The sequence below is a fragment of the Dicentrarchus labrax genome, unplaced genomic scaffold (assembly GCF_905237075.1).
Source record: "Dicentrarchus labrax unplaced genomic scaffold, dlabrax2021, whole genome shotgun sequence".
NCBI lineage: Eukaryota > Metazoa > Chordata > Actinopteri > Moronidae > Dicentrarchus > Dicentrarchus labrax.
Genome location: NW_026136706.1, coordinates 10,789,075 through 10,810,509, shown reverse-complemented (window position 1 = coordinate 10,810,509; position 21,435 = coordinate 10,789,075). Strand labels below are relative to the sequence as shown.

General features: G+C 40.7%; 1 protein-coding gene across 1 annotated transcript; it reads left to right on the top strand.

The window, feature by feature from the left end:
* Positions 1-1,258: 1,258 nt before the first annotated feature.
* On the top strand, positions 1,259-16,718 carry LOC127365663 (TSC22 domain family protein 1-like). Its single transcript, XM_051403988.1, has 2 exons — positions 1,259-4,820; positions 16,584-16,718. Exons 1-2 carry the CDS (start codon positions 2,071-2,073, stop codon positions 16,585-16,587), a joined length of 2,754 nt encoding a protein of 917 aa, XP_051259948.1. The 5' UTR covers positions 1,259-2,070; the 3' UTR covers positions 16,588-16,718.
* Positions 16,719-21,435: the final 4,717 nt, after the last annotated feature.

Sequence of the window (21,435 nt, the reverse complement as noted above, 5' to 3'; positions counted from 1 at the left end):
AAATACAAAAAAATATAAAATATATAATATATATAATATAAAATATAATAAAATAAGAATATAATGATAAAAAGCTAATATAACTCTAGAATATAATAAAATATATACCTAAATATAAATAAAGTTGAATATCTAAGATGTTCCTATAAATACAAAAAATATATAAAAATATATAATATATATAATATAAAATATAATAAAATAAGAATATAATGATAAAAAGCTAATATAACTCTAGAATATAATAAAATATATACATAAATATAAATAAAGTTGAATATCTAACATGTTCCTATAAATACAAAAAATATAAAAATATAAAATATATATAATATAAAATATAATAAAATAAGAATATAATGATAAAAACCTAATATAACTCTAGAATATAATAAAATATAAGATGTTCCTATAAATACAATACAAAAATATATATAATATATAATATAATAAAATTAAGAATATAATAATAAAAATATAATATAACTCTAGAATATAATAAAATATATACACTAAATATAAATAAAGTTGAATATCTAAGATGTTCCTATAAATACAAAAAATATATAAAAATATATAATATATATAATATAAAATATAATAAAATAAGAATATAATGATAAAAAGCTAATATAACTCTAGAATATAATAAAATATAAGATGTTCCTATAAATACAAAAAAATATAAAAATATATATAATATATATAATAAAATAAAATTAAAATATAATGATAAAAAGCTAATATAACTCTAGAATATAATAAAATATATACCTAAATATAAATAAAGTTGAATATCTAAGATGTTCCTATAAAACAAAAAATATATAAAAATATATATAATATATATAATATAATAAAATTAAAATATAATGATAAAAAGCTAATATAACTCTAGAATATAATAAAATATATACCTAAATATAAATAAAGTTGAATATCTAAGATGTTCCTATAAATACAATAAAACATAAAAATATATATAATATATATAATATAATAAAATTTAAATATAATGATAAAAAGCTAATATAACTCTAGAATATAATAAAATATATACCTAAATATAAAATAAAGTTGAATATCTATCCAGCTATCCTATAACCTGTGTTGTTAAGGGAGCGCCCTGTCCTCGGCTCTTTCCGGCACTTTCCGGCGATGTTGACGTTGTGTTCGTCCCCCCCGCCTCTCCCAGACTGCTTTATGTCTGGCAGCAGAGACCATGCGCGGTCGCCATATTACGGAGCACCCCTCCCCTCCAGTCCCCGTCACACACACACACACACACACACACACACACACACACACACACACACACACACACACACACACACACACACACACACACACACCGGGGAGGACCAGTGATACAGCAGAAACGAGGAACCCAGCGGGGATGGATTAAACCTTTCTCCGCCGCTGCTCAGTGACTATATTCGGTTTTTACATCGCCGTGCTCCGGATGAAAGGTTGCGTGTTTCCCTGTTTCTTCCTTTTTGAGCTCATTGAAGAGTTTAAACATTAAAAGTCTGTTTTTATTTGAGTTAGCCGGGTGATGGAGACTGGCTGCTAACTAGCCGACGTTACTCCTCCTGTCAGCAGCAGCACTGAGCCAGCACTGCTCCCCCCCCGCTTTTTTTTCTTTTTTTTTTTGCTATCACGTTACGTGTGGACTAAAAGCTTCTCGTTAGGAAATTAAATTAAATTTAAAAATGTTATATTGTGTTTAACAAAGGCGCCAACGGGTACCAGAGCTAGCTAGCTCAGTTAGCCGGTGATTACAACTGCCATCAGCTGACGTTAGCTCGCTGCTAGCTGCTCGGTGAGCTAACTCCTCTCTTTTTATTGTTATTTGTCTTCGTGTAGGAGAGGCTGTAAATATCTGCCTGCTATTCCAACAACAAGCCGAGACTCTTAGTTCCCATATTTGTTGTTGTTTGTTTTTTGTTTTTGTTTTTTTTTTTTGCTCGTGTTGTCTGTTCTTCGTAGTTTTGTCAAGACGGCGCCGTTAACGAACTACAACCTCGCTGCATACTGTCAGAGACAAACTACCCCCCGGATCCCGTCGAGATGCATCATCCGGACCCTGCAGGAGACTCTGGCAGTGTTAGAAAGATGGCGCACCCGGCTGCCTTTCACAGAAGAGGCAGTAACACAGGCAGCGGGAGCGGCTCCGGGCTGTCAACACCGGCCAACCAGGTGGTCAATAACAGCCACGTCCCGGCCGATGAGTATCAGCCCTCCCTGTTGATCCAGTGCCAACCCCCTGCTGGTTCTTCCTCCCCGGGTCCCCATCATATTCCCCCCCACAGCCTGAATCTGCACCCCCAGCCCCAGCCCACGCAGTCGGCCGGAGCCCAGATAAAAAAGAAGAGCGGTTTTCAGATCACAAGTGTGACTCCGGCTCAGATTTCTGTGAGTACCAACAACAGTATTGCAGAGGACACGGAGAGCTACGACGACCTGGATGAGTCCCACACGGAGGATCTCTCCTCTTCTGAAATCCTGGATGTGTCCCTCTCCCGAGCTAACGACATAGTGGGAGGAGAGAGAAGCTCTTCGGAGGAGACGCTGAATAATTTCCACGAGGCAGAGACCCCTGGAGCTGTCTCCCCCAACCAGCCTTCGCACCCACATGCCCTGAACCAGGCTCATCAGCATGGCGGGGCAATGGTCAACGGGACTGTGCACCATCAACACCCTCATCATCCTAACCATGCCCAGGTCTACCCGCTGTCCTCGGGGCCTGGGAGCACCCCATCTGCCCTCCCTTCTGGAGCTTTACCTTGCGTCACCCAGAAAATGCCTTCTAACGTCGGGGTCCCCCAAGAGAATGTGTCCCAGGCGGCCCCTCCAAGTATTGTCGCTCAGCCTGTCGGGGTCGTGGCCCCGGGATCTGTCCCTGGAATTCACAGCTCTGCTACGGGCACTACAGTTAGCATAGTTAATCCCCAGACCAGCAGTGTTAGTAATGTGAATATGTTGAGCTCTGCCAACGTGCCTGTGAGAGGGGGGATCAGCACGAGTGCTAGCAGTAGCAGTGGTGGCTTTCCTCTCAATGTGATAAGCAGTAGTGGGGGCAGCGGAGGTGCCGTTGCAGGCGGGGGTAACCTCATGACAACCGCTCATGTCGGCATGATCCAGCAGCATCAAAACATCGCTATGACTACTACGAGTACTGCCGCTGCTGCTGCTGCTGCTGCTGCTGCTGCTGCTGCTGTCAGTGCCTCTGGAGGAATGGGACTCTCCAGTGGGATCCAGGGAAGAGTTGGATCTGCTGTGCTGCAGGCCGTGAGCGCCCCTGTTACAGCAGCAGCCCCCGTACCATCCACCCCTGCCCAGCCCGCCCCAGCTCCAGCCCCCGCGGTGGCTGCCACCAGTTCTCGCTTCAGGGTGGTGAAGTTGGACTCTAGCTCTGAACCCTTTAAGAAGGGCAGATGGACATGCACTGAATTTTATGACAAGGATAACCCAGCCTCGGCTCCCAGCTCCTCTGCATCTGATACTGGGTCTCTCAGCATGCGTCAGTTCGTCTCTGAGAGCTTTGCTGCGGCCTCAGAGAGGGAAAGCACAAGTGGTAGTTCTGTGAGTAGCACTATGAGTACAATGAGCCATTACACTGAGAGTGTGTGCAGTGGAGAGACAGGGGGACCCCCAGTACCCCAGCATGTCCAGGATTATGCCTCCCCTCCTCAGGGCTTTCAAGGAATCCTCCCCAGTGGCTTAAGCATGGGAGTGTCCCAAACCCAGCCTCACATGCACCCCCAGGATGTTACCCATTCACATGTGAAGACTACTGTGGCCCCCTCGGCTCCCACAAACATTCATCAGCCTGCTCCCATGTCAGGCCACCAGACCACCATCGGTCACCCTACGTCTGCTGTACACCAGCAGCAGCAGCAGCAGCAGCAGCAGCTCACCTATGCCCAGGCGGTTGCTAATCAATCCACAGGTTCCACACAGGGCCTTGTGGGTGTTCAGCAACAGAAGATGGGCTATGCCACCCTGCCGCAGCAGCCATCTGCTACCCCCCAAGCAGCCCCAGTGCAGGTGAGGCCACCTGAGTACACCCAGTCTCACCAAGGTCTCCCCCAGGGCGCTGCTTCTCAACCTCTGTCCAATCAAGCTGGATCAGTTCCCTCTGGGCCAGCTAATGGAGCATGTCAGATGATGGGAGGCCTGCAGCAGTCACAGGCGCTCCTTCACGCACAGTCCCAGCAGCCCTCCTCCCTTCAGACCGCCACCTCCAGTATGCCCTCCCATGTTGGAGTACCAGGTCTTGGCCAGCAGCCCCAGAGCCACCCTGGCCATCTGGATTGCAAGCAGCAGAAGCCGCAGTCACTCCCAACACAAATCCAAAATCCGGGCTTGGGTACCCAGCTGCCCACAACAGTCCACCAGAGCCAAGTGTCTGCATCAAGTGTGCCTCCTCCCAACCCTCAGAGCGATCCCCAGGCGCAGCCCCAAGCCCACAATACTGGGAATAGTGGTAGGATGCCCCCACAGGGTGTTCCTCAAAGCCAACCATCTTGTGTCAGCTTGTCCCAGGACCACAGCAGTGCCCAGGCCCTGGCTCATGCCGCCCAGGCCAGTGCCCTCTATGCTAGTCTGCCCACATTCACCACCACCCAGCTGCAGGACGCCCAGCGGCTGCTCCTCCAGCACCAGTCGGCTTTGTTGGGGCTGCCCAAGCTGTCTGGAGGGGAGGCTGGGTCTGGATCCAGCACTGGCCAGGGTCAAGAAGCTGAGGGCAACACCGCTACCGCCAGTGCCTTAACTGCATCAGCTGGTCTCAAGACTGTTGATGGCGAGGAGGATGGGTAAGAGAGCCTATTTCCTTACTTTCCTTTATTTTATTCTTGTATATTTATTTGATTTCAGACATGTATTTGAACACAGACACAGGTCCCAAACATGTTAGCACTAGTCTGGAACCAAAGTGGATTACTGAGAGATGCCTCCTGTGCTGGTGTTTGTAGCCAAACTCTGCATTCAGAGTCTGTTTGAAGCTGGATGATTGCACTGGTTGCTGTGGCAGCTGTGGGGGGGAAGAAAAGTGTTATTGTTTTCCTAGATAGCCCAGCAGTCAGTGGCCAGGCTGCCACAGTCTGTCTGTCCTCTGTCAGTGGGACACAGTGCAGGACTCAGCTGGATGTGACGTCTCTTGTCTTTTTATCAAGTGGCTGCAGTGATTTGACATTTTACCTAGCCTGCCTTCTTGCTTGAATCCTGACTGTCTTGTCTTACAGGGCACAATTTCTGCTGGGGTGCACAGTTCGCTGGACACACACACACACACACACACACACACACACACACACACACACACACACACACACACACACACACACACACACACACACACTATCTCAGCACATTTTGTTGTTTAAAAAGCAGGAAACGAGGTGGAGGTTGTATGATTATTTAATTACAGATAGGAGAAGGGAGACATGGACTAACCCATCTAATTCTACAGATGAAACAAAACATTACAGACTATATTATTTATTTTACAGTCTCTAAAATAAAGGCTTAACAATACTCTTTCTACCCCTTCGCTGAACTCGGAGAAGAAGAGATCTTGGTTTACTTGTTGACATGAAAAGTATAACACTGTAGTCCCTTTCCTTCACTAAAAGCTTATTGATTTTTTAATCTCTCTCTCTCTCTCTCTCTCTCTCTCTCTCCTCTTCCTCCATCTATCTTCGTCACCCCTCTGCAGTCATTACAGTTTGCTAGTGCCACGAACCAGCCCAAAGTCCTGAGGAATGTCCTCCTAATAATACGTTTTAAGAACTGATTTTAAACTAACAGGGGAATTTTAATCACCATGCAGCAGCAGGAAATTGCTCAAATTTCAGTCACTCTTACTCTCTTAAACCCCCCCCCGCCGCCTCCTCCCCCTTCTTCCTGACTTCTGAAAATGTTATTATGACCTCAGCTTTTCGGATGTTTTGCATACCTGAGTTATAAAACGGTAGACGGGTTGATTACTGGACTGGTTTTCAGTACTGGGGATGTAAAGTGTAACGTGGACGTATTGGCGTTAGCTTTGTTTTCTGTCCGTCTTTATGGGCCAGTTAGATGGATACTGAAGGATGGCTACTGTTATCACATGACGTTTAACTCTGAGGAATGTGAAATCTATGGGGATCAGGTGGATTATTGTCTTTGATGATAAGTAGCATTCGGGTTAAAACCAAAGCCCCTCGGTACAAATGAGAAAAGATTGTCTCGGTGAATTAGTCTCACCGTACATTTCTCTCTAGTTTACCTGCTGTCACACGGGTAGCAAGTAGTTGACAGTGCCTGTTGAAGTCTGTGTTTCCCAGCTAATGGGTGGTTGTAATTGGACCTGGCTATTTCTTTCTCATTCTTAACTAATTAACCTTCATTGACAAAAAAACAAAAAAAACACAGCCTCACCAGCTGACGCAAACACACACACTAGCTCATATTGACTTACAAAGACTGCTGATACTTAAGTAAATGTGTTATATATAGATAAACCACACTGTGGGTTAATTGGAGCGTACAGTTCATTAAACAAACTGTTCTACAGGGTTATATGTACATAATGTAAAACGCTGTCACTTTACTCACTTTCCTAACTAAACCTAATAGGTTTTTTTTTCAGAATAACCAATGCTCAACATAAATAAAACCCTAGAGTTGTGAGTTGTATGTATGTTTTAGTATTTAGTCCAGCTTTTGGTTTTGGTATGATTGTGATTCATAACAGTGTATTTGCATTGTTCATTATTGTTGGCAGTATTTGTTTGAGCACTAAGTTAAAAGTCCTGATGTATGAATAGGTTTTTGTTCTGAGTTTGTGAAAGAGAAAGTTATATATTTTAATTGTGGGCCTTCTTTGCTCTGGTTTTCAGTTAAGATCTTGAGCTAAAAAGTGGGAATATCATAATGATTTATATTTATTTAAGATTTCACAAAATGTAATTGCCAACAAATATTGTGAATCTCTTCAAATTTGAGTTTTCTTGCAGTTGTGAGTTGAAACTGTGGAAGTTTTTGAGGCTGCGTAATTGCAAATGTGGTGCCAATGTGCACTTGTGTGTTTTAACAGAAACTTAACTAAGTGCCTTGTGCACAGTGGGTAGTTCAGGGAACCTGGGTCATTGAACCATTCCCAGCAAAAACTTGCTCTGTTCATGATACTTGATATCTCTGTCAACTTTTTACTTTAACTGAAAGTTAATTAGGTCTGGACCACACACACACATATTGTGTATTTCTATTTTTATTTACATTATTTTGACCTGAATTGTGTAAAATGATAACACTACATGTTTATAACATCACAATATGATTGCACTAAAAGTTAATGTCCAATATAATTCAATTATTTCACTAAATCTTACTGTGGTAACCTCACTGCAATGACTGGTATTGAATACTTTCACTTTCCTGCTAAAAATGATTAAAAATGAGTCATTTAGTGCAAAGAGGCAGTAAGTATAAGTGATTGCACCTTTTTAAAGTCACTTTAATGGAAGCATTACTAAGACCTGGGACCTTTTTTCCTTTGTCTACTAATTGCAGAGGAGCCGGTCCCTCTCTTTAAAAAAAAAAAGCTGATTTGTTCTCAGTGTGACGGGAATGAATTTACAAGTGTGTTCTGGCTTTGTGTCCGTGTGCCATGTCAGTGATCGTACAGCTCCTGTGTGGCTCATGTCAATTATGTCCAGGTTTTTAACGTGTGGGATGACTCTCCCCTCATAAATCACCTGCTAAGGCACGGCTGTAAAGCACCAGGGGTCTCAGTCAGTGTGTGTCCATTTATCTGTGTCTTGGTGTGTGTCTGTATGAGTGTGTGTGTGTGTGTGAGAGAGAGCGAGAGAGCGAGCATCAATTCTGCACTGACAGCTCATTAATGGAATATGTTCAAGATGGGTGGGTGGTCTCTACCTGCATGTGGTCAGACTACTGGGGTTTATAGGCCCTTCATTGTGGATCAGTGATTGGAAAAGGGTCTTTAATGGCAAAATGTGACTAATGTGAGAGCAGTAGGAATGTAAAGACATATTGTGAGATAGTTACAAATATGTAAAGACTCAAATCTATGAGATTAACAGTGAATAGTGAGATCAATTATGAAAAGACTTCCTGAAATATACATAATATGTATAGTTTACACTATTTAGATAAAGGAAATATGTTTTCTAGGTCTTTGTTTGAGGACTAAAGTAACTGTTTTCAGTCATAATCTCATATAGTTACAGAAACCGTATCGTGCACGCAGTATATTGACTTGTATTTAATCGTGAGTTGAGTGCATCATTACGTCACTAGAGCGCCGGTTTTCTAACGTGGTCATAAGCAGGTTTCCACGTTCACACCTCCTATATATGTCAGGATGTGGTTTCATGCATTTAGACTGTGTGTGTGTGTGTGCGCTTCAGACTGAAGTTCAGTAGGACAGAAGTTAGGGTTTGTATTTTTGTTCTACTTGTATTAATGACTTTATAAACGTCTAATCTTCATTACTATTAGTTTTGTTCATTGTTATGCAGGCCTTTGAGGTTTTGTGGCGAGATCAGGCTGTGCACTTTTTTCATATACTGTACGTACGTATGATGTTTACCTTCTTCTTTACAGTTGTGTTGAATGTGTTTTTGAAAGTGTAATACTTTCAGTTTCAGTCACAACCAGTGTCTCTATTTGAAGTTTTAACCTTTCTTTATAACTTATTAGTGAGCAAATTTGAAGGAAATATGTTTTTCATAAGCTATCATAGAAGATTTGAGCTTTTGGTTAAAGTTAAAGTACTTTTTGTTTCTAAATTTTAATGCTTTCTATCAGCATTTGACATGATCTTTTGTTAATATTTCTGTGTGCACTACATTTGGCACAAATATAATCTGTCACAGTAAAAGATGGAGAATATCACCACATGAGTTTGTTTTTACTTCAATTCAAACAAGTTAAATGTATATATGTGCGGACATACGCATACGGACAGATATGTACTTCTCCTTTCCCACACAGATGTAAACCTCATTGAGCATCAGTACCATGCAGGATATTAAAAGTATAAGAGCTTGTTCCAACTAAAAACAACCCTGTATGTGAGGGCTTGTTCCTTCAGATACCCTGAATATAGCCTTGCATGTATTTGACTGCGGTACCAATGACGATGCATTGTGGCAAAAGTTGAGCCAGGTACGTTTTTTGCCAAACTAGCCTGCCTCTTTTTATCGAAGCCCTTACTGTGCCAATGCAATGGTCTCTTTGTGGTCTGAACACTGTGTGTGTGTGTGTGTGTGTGTGTGTGTCTGTGAAGGCTCGGGGGAATGTAGGCTGGCAGCATGATGGCTATCTCTGCTGCTGTCTGTTTTGAATGTAATCTTCCCCCTGGCAGTGCAGGGGGGACCCAGTGTGTGCTGGGTCTGTTGCTCTTTGTGTGGAGATCAATGAGATCCCCAAAATTCACAACACACACAGGAAGTGACCCAACCTGACCTAACCCAACTTAGTCAGGTCTACTGAAGCTCGTCGAGACCGCTGAGGACACGGCAGACTGGACCAGATGGAACCAGACTGAGCAGAAATGTGCATCCCTGTTCCAGCTCTGATAAATCCTGCCATTGTGCTCCTCCATCAGCGTCTGCTCTGTAGATAGTTTTGAGCATCGGCTTAGGGAAGGTTATGGTACCATAGACTAGTTCCAGTGTGTCGTTCTGTAGAGTTTTCTTTAGATAAAAGATATTTCTAAACATTTGGGCCACATCTGGGTATCGTGATGTATCATAGGTGGTTTTAATATTAAGTAAAATGCAGGATCGTCTGTGTTGGTAAATATTGTTTCTTTATCAAACAGATGCGAAAGATGGCTGTAAAAAGTTGGTAGCATTGTCGCACATAGAGCGCAGTGGATGCAGTCCACAGATTATTTTATATTTCACATATCTTCAATATATCCAGTCGTTCCTATCTTCATTTAGTCAAATTTTCTCATGTAAATCTGATTTATTTTGTAATTTTCAACAAAAATAACAACATTTTCTGAGCACTGAATGTGTATATGATTCACTCCATGTACTGATTATTAATAACTGCCCCTGATGATTTCAGTATTGCTCATAATAACAGTACACAGCAGTGTTGTACAGCTATGTTTCTTAACAGTACTGCAAGTTCTTAATGTTTAGCATAATTATGTTAATTTATACTGGTTGGTCCCAAAAAATCTTTTGTTATAAAGTTATTAATTATTAAGTCTCCTATTAAAGGTGTAAGAAAACTTAAAAAATACACACAGTAGGCCTGTATCTCAGCATTTGGTTCAAGTAAATTATCTAATGGATAGGGTTATAGGGTATCAGGGACAAGAAAACACTGGGGGAAAAAAACTATTAAGTTTGAATGATTGTTAAAAATGATAAATACAGAGAATTGTATCAAAAGTTTCTCTAAACAGGAAATAATCTGCTCAAAATTCATCAAAATCACTCGTTTAACACAAACTTCTTGCGGAGTTCACTATTTGGGTTAATTGTACAGTTTTTAATATAATATGAAATATCTTTAAAAGTCAGTCACTTTACTAAATGATAGAAAAGTGGTAACCTTAATTTGTGCCAAAAAATTGACCAATAAAACACCTATTTGAGCCTTATAATGCTAAAGCCTTAGATCAGTCATACAGGTAAGACGGCTGCGTTGGTGGTAAAAGCAAACAAATCTGTACACGCTCTATTAAATTCTCTATTTTCCTCAGAGACGTCTTTTTTAGGGGATTTTGAACCCCTAGCTAGCCTTTCTATAGGGAGACTCAAGAATAGCAGCCTCTTCTATTGAGGTTCAGCAAAATATAGAGGAAGAGGTGTCAGGACATAACGTGTGACGCACATTTTAGTTGAGAAATAAAAAAACAGAAAAGTAATTCAGTATTTAACAGCTACACATGAATATAAATGGAGAATGTAAGAATCACTTTAGGCCTACAGCAATGATCATTATTGACTATAGCAGCCCTTCATCAAGCCTTACAAATATTAAAATTATGTTTTTTTTTAGCTATAAATTTTACTAAATTGAGGTGGAAATGAGCCACGGGCATCTTAATGAGCACACATGTACCAAGACAGACTTTTTAAGCAGTGATCATCGTTTACTGATCTCATGACAAACATTCACACTTCTAAGTTATTTTTTATGTTGCAAATGTACCACTATTGTGGCAGTTTTGAGTTGTTATATATAAATATAGAGCTGTGGTTTGTCCAGTTGCACATCAGTAATAGTAAACAGCATTTGTTGTTTGTTATGCTGCTGACACCTCCCCCATTCCTACCGCACAGACCGAGCCAGAGAACACCAGAACACGGCAGAGCAGCAACACGCTGTGTATGAGCGAGCGAGAGGGAGGGAGGTCTCACTACACGCTACTGAATATTTACTATGTCTTTCTAAGCCAAGCGGTGAAAGCTTGAATGGCAGAATGAAACTAAACAAGGAGACTGTGACCCCGTTTACTGTGCGACGATGAAATGGAGGTTAATAGAAACCACTCACGTGTATTATATCTCTTTATAAATCACTCCTTGTCTTTGTCCCTTGCTCTTATTTGTATTCTTTGTGTGGGTGCGTCATTGATTTCATTTGTCTCTGAACCCCCCCTCCCCCTTTTTTTTTACTGATGGTTTATTTTTCCATCAATAAACTGGATTGTTTCACTTAAGAGTGCGGTGGGAAAACTAATGGCTTGTAATGGATGATAATGGATTGTGTTTTTAGTCTGCCTTTCATCTATGAGAAACCTGCCCTCCCACCCCTGAACACACACACACACACACACACACACACACACTGCCAAGATAGTCTAACCTTGCTTTTCATTTTGGTTCTTTTTGTACCTTTACAATACAGGCAGAAGCTTTTATATTGCTGTCTCAACTCTTATTAGTTGATAAGTTTATTTTATTTCCACTAAGAGGCGTAGTGGTGGTGTAATACATCAAAATAAATCACAGTATAATTAACTTTAATGTCTGGTTATGATTGTGTGTGTGTGTGTTCTCTCATGTGTTGTCCTTCTGGGTTCACGAGGTTCATTGTTTGCCTCTCTTTGTTTCTTGTGACAGTATTTTGTGATAGATTGTCTTGTTGATTCACTTCCTTGGATGGATGTTGAAATCTCCGATGTCCCTGGTAGATGCTAACTCAATGTTAACATCTTATTGTCGCGTTTTGGTCCTCATCCTAATTAGGGTTGGCCGATTTTATGTAAAGGTTTTCCAACCGACCAACAACCATTCGCCACTATATTTACACACATATTCAACTCCAGTCCTCTTCAGCTGTCACCATCGATTTAAATAGAGGCCTGTCCCCACTGTGTCCTCATCTTCCCCCGGAGTCAGAGTCCTGGTTGGAGAAACTATTTTGTTGTTTTTAATTGCAGTGGATGGACACTCAGACTTTATACGTAGTATAGCAATGATGCTGCTGCTGAGATAAAACATGACTCATGATATACAGTCTCTATGAATGATATTTAACCTTTTTCTATATTCTAGTGTTACCAAAGTGAACAAAAATCTGAGTAAAACATAATATCGAATCATAATACCTGTAGAAGAAGAACTGCATTACATATAAAATCGGTGATTGTGTCCAAGCTCTTAGTGTTGATGGAGGTTTCATGTTCAGCCACACATTTTTTTTTTAATTTTTAGGCTTCAGTGGGCTGCCACTGTCATACCCCTAAACATGCAGGCAATGTGCTGAATCATGGCCGGCATTCCTGTGGCCAGAACACTGTCCAGTCAGCTCCAGGAATCACACACACACACACACACACACACACACACACACACACACACACACACACACACACACACACACACACACACACACACACACACACACACACACACACACACACACACAAATAGAGATGTGGATGACTTTGCTGTTGGCTTTTTTCTTTTACACCGTTCCCTCTTTCTTTAGTTCATTATGTGTTTTTTTCCCCAAAGGCTGCTAAGGTCATCGTAGGAGAAAATGCAAAATAATATGATAAAAACATCATGTCGTACTACCTTAATTCATATCAGTGTCCTTTGTGCTGAACAGCTGTTACTGAATAGCCTGTTACTACAACATAATTATGATATTATCCGTACTTGTAACTGCCTGTCAAATAGCAATACGTGTGCTATCCCCAGATCTTGTGAGACATTTTGTTCACATCGCACTGATCGATTTATCAAACATATCTTTGTCCATAATGTCCTATATGTGCAGCAGTGACAGTTGTTTCCTGAATATGAGTTAGATGTTGTTCAATGGATGTAACACTTGATTGTTGTCACTCTATAGATGTAGTGTCTGCATAAGAGAGCGCGAGGACTGCAACAAACTTTAATTTTCATTGATTAATCTGACGAGCGTTTACTTGATTCACTGTTTGTTCAAGCAGTAAAAGGTGTCGTCTTCAGATTACTTGTTTCAAGTTTATTTGTATATCATCTTTAAAATGACCAGATTTGACCAAAGTGCACAGCACATCAGTAGCAAATAAAGACATTGAAATGGTAGTAAAAAGGCACATTAACGGCAATAAATATGAGGCGTGCACAAATAACATAGAATAAAACTTATAGGAACAATATACTAATAAAATATTTAAAAATTCTAAGATATACGTCTTGAGTTTTGTCTGCAAAGAAAACCTGCAAAGAAGTTCAGAAGGTCGGATACCAGCAGACAAATTGCTCTACATAGATGAAACCGTTGAAGGAGTCTGAAAACTCTCCTTAAAATTAAGATTTCCTGCTCAGACATTTAGTCCCCTGTATGGACGATCACTGTGAAGTGTCGCAGGGGTTAATGTCCGTATGTGTGGTGCACTCGGGGGTTTATGGAGTCTGAGAGTTTCAGCCTTTCTGCTCGGCTGTGATGACGTGAGAGCTCTATCCAGCGAGTGTCTTTTCCCATAGGGTTTGATATTCATTCTTTCTTTGTGTGAGCTAATCCTCTTCTCTATGCTCTGTGGCTGAATGAGGAGAGCTGCTGGAGGGAGGGAGGGAGGAAGGGAGGAGGGTGGGTGGGTGGGTGGGTGGGTGAAGTTTTTTTTTTTTTAAATCTTTTTGCCTCTCAATAGGTCTAGCCAGCTGCTTCTCCTATTAGCATGTATAAAGCACAGAGACACTGTTCATCACGTTTCTGTGTCCGGTACTTTAATGTCCATGTACTGTACTCCATTGTTTCTCATGTATTGAATTTATTTAGGTATCCCACCCAAATAGACTTACTTTCTGTACTATTTTATGTTTACTGATCTTTAGTCTGCATTGTAATGTACAGATTTATCAATAAATCAGGAACAGACCTTTTAGCTTTTGAATTTAATGCTGTTTTTGAAGCAGGCTGTTTACTCGCTTCTCTTTAGAGTGACCAGAAGTTCAAACATTACTCAAAACAATGATTTTAATTCATTTGTTCTCAGCCTAATACATTTCCTTTGGTCTCTACTGGCACAGTCACTGTAGCACCAGTGACAAATAGTCTGCCTGCAAACCATTTTCAGCTCTGTACACAGTGCTGTACTACCCCCTGCTGGTTTCAAGCTGTGAAATACATACAAACCCCAGGCTCATCACATGTATATATGTTGACCATGAATAGGACTGCACAATATGGGAATATTTTGACAGATAGTATTCACTTTATTTGCGATTATTTTGATAATATCTCCATTAATTTTGTAGCTCTAGTCATGTAATGATCTAAATTCTGTTTTTAGGCTTTAAGCACCATATTTGTCAAGTTCTAGTCCTTTTATCTATTAAAATGTGCTGGTCAAATGACTGGGGTTGCTGAAGGTTTCAGGCATACTAGTCTCGATGATGGTAGGGAGAAATGAAGCAGTCATATGCTTTTAACAGTAGTGGTCCATTGTCAGAAAAATGCATACAAGGATAGACAGGTTATCCAATTATCTAATTATGAGTTAATTCAATTTCCCCCCAAAACAGTAGGGAAATTTCCTTTTTAACCTACTTGGACTTGGAAAAATCCTCCTTGCTGAGCTTGTTGGCCAGTTATTGGTGGTTTTCCCATCATGTTTGATGTTTTTAATGTGGTTTGTGCATCATAATGTAGCCTTTGTTTGTTCTTCTTTTTACTAAGCCACGAAAATCTACTTTTAGATTTATGAGGTTCTCATTATTCTTGGTAGTCCATCAAGCTCGATGCATTTATTTGCCGGTGCTTTCATGTCCTCAAACGTCTGAGACTTGAGAAGAATCAGTCATGTGAGAGTTATTGAGGTCACAAAGCAGTCGTAAGAGTCGTTAAGTCACATAAATGGCGATGTGAAGTGTTATGAAACCACTGTGGAAAAGAGTTAAGGACAAAAGGAGCTAATGAGCAGTGTTGGAATACATTCACAGGAAGCAAATTAACAGTAAAAAAAAAACAAAATTCAAAGCAAACTGACAGGAAGAGTTGAAGGAAGGAGGGTTAAACGATTGGCCAGTAGGTCGCTTATCTCAAAGCTCCAGGTTGTTTGAGCTAGTGCGGTGTTTCACTGCATTAAAGTTGGACCCAAAAGTGCCAACAGGGCCATTAGTGGTGAAATGTCACACCCTCGTATCATATTTTAAGCAACTGTTCCTTGAGAATGAGCCTTTATTGCCTTTTTTATTTATTTTATTTTACAACTTAGAAGGTGTGAAGACCGATAATGAGCTTGTTTATGTGCTGATGCAAAGAGAAATAAATTGTGCTGTGAAGCGAGGGCTCACAGTGACACCGAGTACCTGAACTCGCATTATACCGCTCTCACATACACACACTCACACACATAGACACTGCACACACTCACTCCGACGGGGTTAATTAAGGGAAATATCGATGTGGTTTTATTGAACGTCTGTACTTTGTTTAGACACATTGAATGAGCAGTTATACTGGATGTGGCTCACACAGGTACACAGAAGATTGAACGAAAGATATATACACATGTAATTAAATGTAGATTTACGAGAAGTTTGACGTTAACTGTTACAGTATTAGTTCCTTCATAGCTTGTTTATCCTTCTTTTTTAATGTATAGAGTCCTGGCCAGAGGGTTTTTATACTTTTCAAACTAATCAAACTCCTTTTTGTCAAATACCAGACAGAGATGAAAGCCCAGCAGACGTAACGAGGCTTTGTGTTAAAAGAAAAGCAATCAGTGACTCTTTTCTCTGATCAGCAAGGCACAACAAAGACACGGGGGATGTGGAGTTTGGGATTAATTGGCGGCATTCTGGCAGAAATTGAACACTTAACAGTAATTCACTCCCTACACCGGGAGGTCTATTCAAGTCTTTTTGTGTAAGTTTAATTAGCATGCACTGGTTGTAGTGGCTCCGGTGTTTGCCACCAGGTGGCAGTGTATACCAGCCTACATCTCTGAGGTCTCGGTGCAGCAGATGCATATTTGTCTTACAGTGGTACTCAAAGTAGAAACAAGCCTTGTCTGTACTTTCTCTGGTACATATTGTCATTAATCTGTTTTCTTTTTCCTTTCTTTCATGTTTCCCTGTGGCCGGCTCTTTTTGCTGTAACAGGTAAGACTTTTTTAAATTCCTTTTAGTTTTGACTTACTGTGATCCAAGTTTCAATTCAACCAACAAACGACACTTGATTGTAGCAGTAACGTAATCAACTGTTTTGGTATGACCAATAAAAGCAAGTGTCAAAGAGCTCTTGTTTTGTAGCCGTACATCCTGCGGAGCGTGTTTTCTCATGGTGTTACTAAAGTGACTCTGTTAGATAACTGATAGTAGCCAGGTGCCACTCAGTCTGTGTATCTGTCAGCAGGTGTGTGCAGCAGAAATCCTTGGGTTTGTTTACAGCTAATGGATCTAATAGAGCTAACAGAGCTCCGTTCCACTTCACTGCGCTGGTGCTCTGCTTTACACGTAACAGCTAACGGTGATGGTGAGGTCAGGAAAACTGGTGTGTAATCTGTCAGCCAGCAGCAGGAACCACTTAATGTTAATTATCAGCTGACAAAACAAACAACAGTGTCGGCCTACGGGGCAAAAGTGTGTTACACTGTTTTATTAAAAGAGCATTAAGGCTTTTAGAAATTGATTTGTCTATTTATGTGAATTAAAATAACCTATTTGGTAACTTATGTCCTTGGTGCCCTGAAAGAAATTTCCTCTAAAATTACAAAATTCAAGGCCCGTTGTCACCAGAAGATGGCGCTGTGGCTTGCTCTTACTCTTTGTGCATACAGTTGTAATGTGTTGATGGACAAGTTGAATCAGACCTCAAGACTTTCCTCTATTTTGCTGTTTGGTAAAATCGTAACAAATCATTTTAAAAATCTTCTCTTTGTTCATTTTAAGTCAGCTCAGAAAGCAGTGACCAAAGTGTCCAGATGCAAACTCACAAATATCACACTCACTATAAAATGACTTAATGAGTATGCCAACAGTTTGTAAGGGCCTTATTATGTAAACAGCATTTAATACCACATATTCTCTGCTGATTAAATTGTATTATTAAGGGTTCTCATAGAGACCTTGTCCTGGCCTCTGTGTGTACAGGCAATAACTCATAGACTGAATATAAGATCAGAAATACCCAGTGAAAGAATCATCTCAGTGAAAGTGGCTGATGATGAAGGTGAGACTGTCAGTATTTGGCCTTCCTGACTGTAAAGCAGGAAACAACAGTTTGTTTGTTTGCAGTTAAGCCGGCATTTACGGTAGCGCTGCTGTCGTCAGAGGTTTAGTCGCTGACGGTGGACTCATCATTAGTTAATCCACTCACGGCCTGTCCTCCTCTCTTCACTTGTAATCTTGATTGAGAATAACAAACACACACACACACACACACACACACACACACACACACACACACACACACACACACACACACACACACACACACACACACACACACACACACACCACGAGGAGGCAGGGAAGGGCTTGTAGCCTAATTGTTTCAAAGTTATTGATTGATGAACTCTTCCTGACCTTTTCCATCAGCTGATTTAAAAGGCAAAGAAAACAGAACAAATTCTTTTCACTATAAATGAATCTAGCCATGATTAGTTTCAATAGAGTAATCAATAGATTTCTTTATTAAATAAATATTATGTTATTTTGTCAGGACAGACCTAGTAAATGTTGATACTGTCTGTCTGCAGTTACCAAAGAAGATTCATGAAGTAGGTCTTGATATTCAGAGAGGTTTGGGAATGCTGACACAAATTAAAATGGACTGTAGCGTTCACCATCAATTTTCTGGCGGGTCAATGACCGATCAATCCTGCCACACCCTGACCCTTCTCTGTGTTTTCATGGATGCAGCCCAGATTAGGAGGGTGCACATCAAATCAACTGAGGTTGGGGGTGGTGGGGGGGATTGATCACAGACAGTAAAGGTCAAATAAATTGGATGAATTCTCTCGAGAAGTTGAGGAACAATAGAGGGAACTCTGCAGTTGAGCTACTTTATAATAACCTGGATTTATTATTAGCTTTATCTTTATACAGCAGCAGAACTGTAGTGGAAACTAAACTTTTTTTAACCCTTTACATGTTTTCTCTATTAACAAACCCGTATTTAATGGTGCTGAAAGACGTGAAGAGTTGGTTAATTTGACATCATTGTCAGTAGAGACTAGAGTTGTTCTGATGCCTGTTTTTGGAAAAGTATGTGTGATCCTGTGCACCGATCCGATACCACGTTATTTATTAGCCCCGAAATGGGACCCTGCTGCTAACCTGGATCTGCTCGAGACAGTAAGAGGTCTCACTCTGCCACTATTTCCCAAGTCATTCCCTTCTTCCTGTTCCTCGGATCAGACTGGACGTATTGCTGCCATACTGTTTTTGGTTATTAATTAAATATAATTAATTCCAGTTATCCAGCTTGAATAAAGTGCCCTCTTTAAGCAGCATCCTCCTTTTGAAATTACTGACGTAATAATGTTACAACTAATAATATAAATGTTTGAAAAATGTGTGCATCCACCAACAGATTGTACTGACTTGGCTGAGAGACCTGAGGATTGTGTTGGAGGGAGGTAGACTACGGCATGAGCGAGAGATGACTCACTTGGTCTTGTGGTTCTGTGATGTATTAAGAGAAAAACAGCCTCCCACCAGCCGACACAAACACACTTTTATCGTTCTGTTAGCTATAAGGTGGAGGCTGTGTATAAGATGTGTGTGTGTGTGTGTGTGTGTTGTAAAAGCTTTATGACCCAGACATCAGTGGGAGTAATCTCTTTCCTCCTTCGTCAGACTCTAAAAGATAATAACGCATAGAGTTTAAGTAGGTAGAGGGGAGATAAATAAAATCTGTCTTATCTTTGTGAGGGGCAATTTGAGTTTAAGCTTCGAAAGTGAGGACATTTTTTGAGATGTAGTGGTGAAAGCTAGAAAGAAACCCCAGCTGACTGACTTGATAAAGGTTTCTCTGAAGCCTGAGGCGAAGCAAGCATATCTTGATCTGCTATCACACTATAGCTCAGTGCTTTATATGACTTTAAAATCCATTACTGACGCCAGTGAGTATGTATAGCTGTAAGGTGTATACATTCTGAGATCAGCAAGTAGCTGTTATTAAAGTTAGGACCATGTAATTGTGCAAATTATTGTTATAGTACAAGTACAATCAGACGTAACTATTAGAGTACGACCGAAACCGATTTTAAAGGGGAAATATTTACTGTTTACAGATATGGCAGCTGTTATAGAGTAAATTTCTGAGCTGAAATGACAATAAACTTTAGAATTTACAACAATATATACAAAGGTACTCGGAGGGCTGTTTTCTGAAAAAAATAAAAAGTTATTAAAGAATATTTTAGTTAAATAACATTAATTAACACCTATTCTAGAAATTAAATAAATAGCTCAACATACACACTGTTAAAACAACAAACCCTTTTGTGTTATATACCAGGAAAAATATCGGATGACACCGATATGTATGCGATAGGTCGATATCAATCGAGCTCTAGTAACTTTAGCAGAAGTAAAACATTTTTGATTGAATTGCATTTTTTGCTGTTACATCAATACAGGTATGAACGTAACTGTGCTGGCTGTTTAAAAACACATCCGATTATTGATTCTGTATTGACATTTCTTTAAGGAGGTAGACGCTACATTCGCCCTGAAGCCCCCTAATGTGACTCCTCTACCTCATCTGTACTGCTGTGGTTAGCATCTTTCCTGTCCTCTGTTGTCTGCACTCGGAGCGCTGTGTGTTCTTTGGCGGGTAATCCTTTTAATGCCAGGTTTCACTCCACATTACTCAAACCTGCTGCTCACACACACACACGCACACGCACACACACACACACACACACACACGCACACGCACACACACACACACACACACACACACACACACACACTCACACACACACACTTATGTAATTGGGATCTTCTGTGTGACTGAGTGAGATAAAGAGAGTTGTTCTGAAACCCGTCACTTTGAGGTTATTTGAGCAACGTACAACAGAATCTTTTAGTCTTGAATCATGAGTGTGCACATAACATCTGTCTAGGTGTGGTCCTCGAACATAGTTTGTATGTTTATGTGCAGAATCATCAGTGGTGTGAGTGGACTCGCAAGTCAAACGCAGGTTAAATGTTTCGCTCAGTGGAGGCTGAGGACTTTCTTCCAACAGTTAAAGAGTTTGAAGAAAAACCGCACGCAGTCGTACCATATAACGTTACTCAACACATCCATTTTCAGAGTTTTCAAAAGCTCTCTCTGTGTTAAGTGATTTCCTTTTATCTCCAGTTTGTTCCACTGTGGAGGAGAATGGGGGGGTAAAGAATTGTTTCAGGTGAAACGTGTCCTTGAAGTACGTTCGTTAGCGGCTGTTCTCGCCTCCTTGAAGCAACTACTTCGCATTTAGAAATCCCCCAAGATGATTGGAAGGCACTGAGATCTTCAATCAAACTACTATCACGAGACTATGCTGCGAGAGGATATGTTACCTTCCCTTCATGTACCCAACAGCTTGCTCTTTACGTTGTATATTGTGAACATGCACAAATCTGACTCAGTCATTAGCTAAGTTTAGTGCACAGGTCAGTCAGGTTTGTGAATCAAATTAAATGTGCTATTAATTAAACAGTCGTATCATATTCTAATCATTTATTGGTCTTTGCATCTGTTCTCTGCTCCCCTCCGTCCATCACTTTTTACTAATACTAGTACTACTACTAGTACTAATGCTGAGGCGGTGGATCCAGGCCATTCTAGCTCTTGTGTCTCTGGATGACTCTCTCTCCTCCCTCCTTCTCTCCCTCTGCCTCTCTCCCCCAGTGTGTGTGTGTGTGTGCTGGTGTGAGTTTATAGTATAGAGCGAGGACTAAGGACTTGCTGCTGTCAGCCCAAATGCTCCAATAGCACCTGTGTCTCTTACGTATGGAG

Coding starts and splice junctions, on each gene's coding strand:
- LOC127365663 (XM_051403988.1), top strand. CDS start 2,071: ATGCATCATCCGGACCCTGCAGGAGACTCTGGCAGTGTTAGAAAGATG.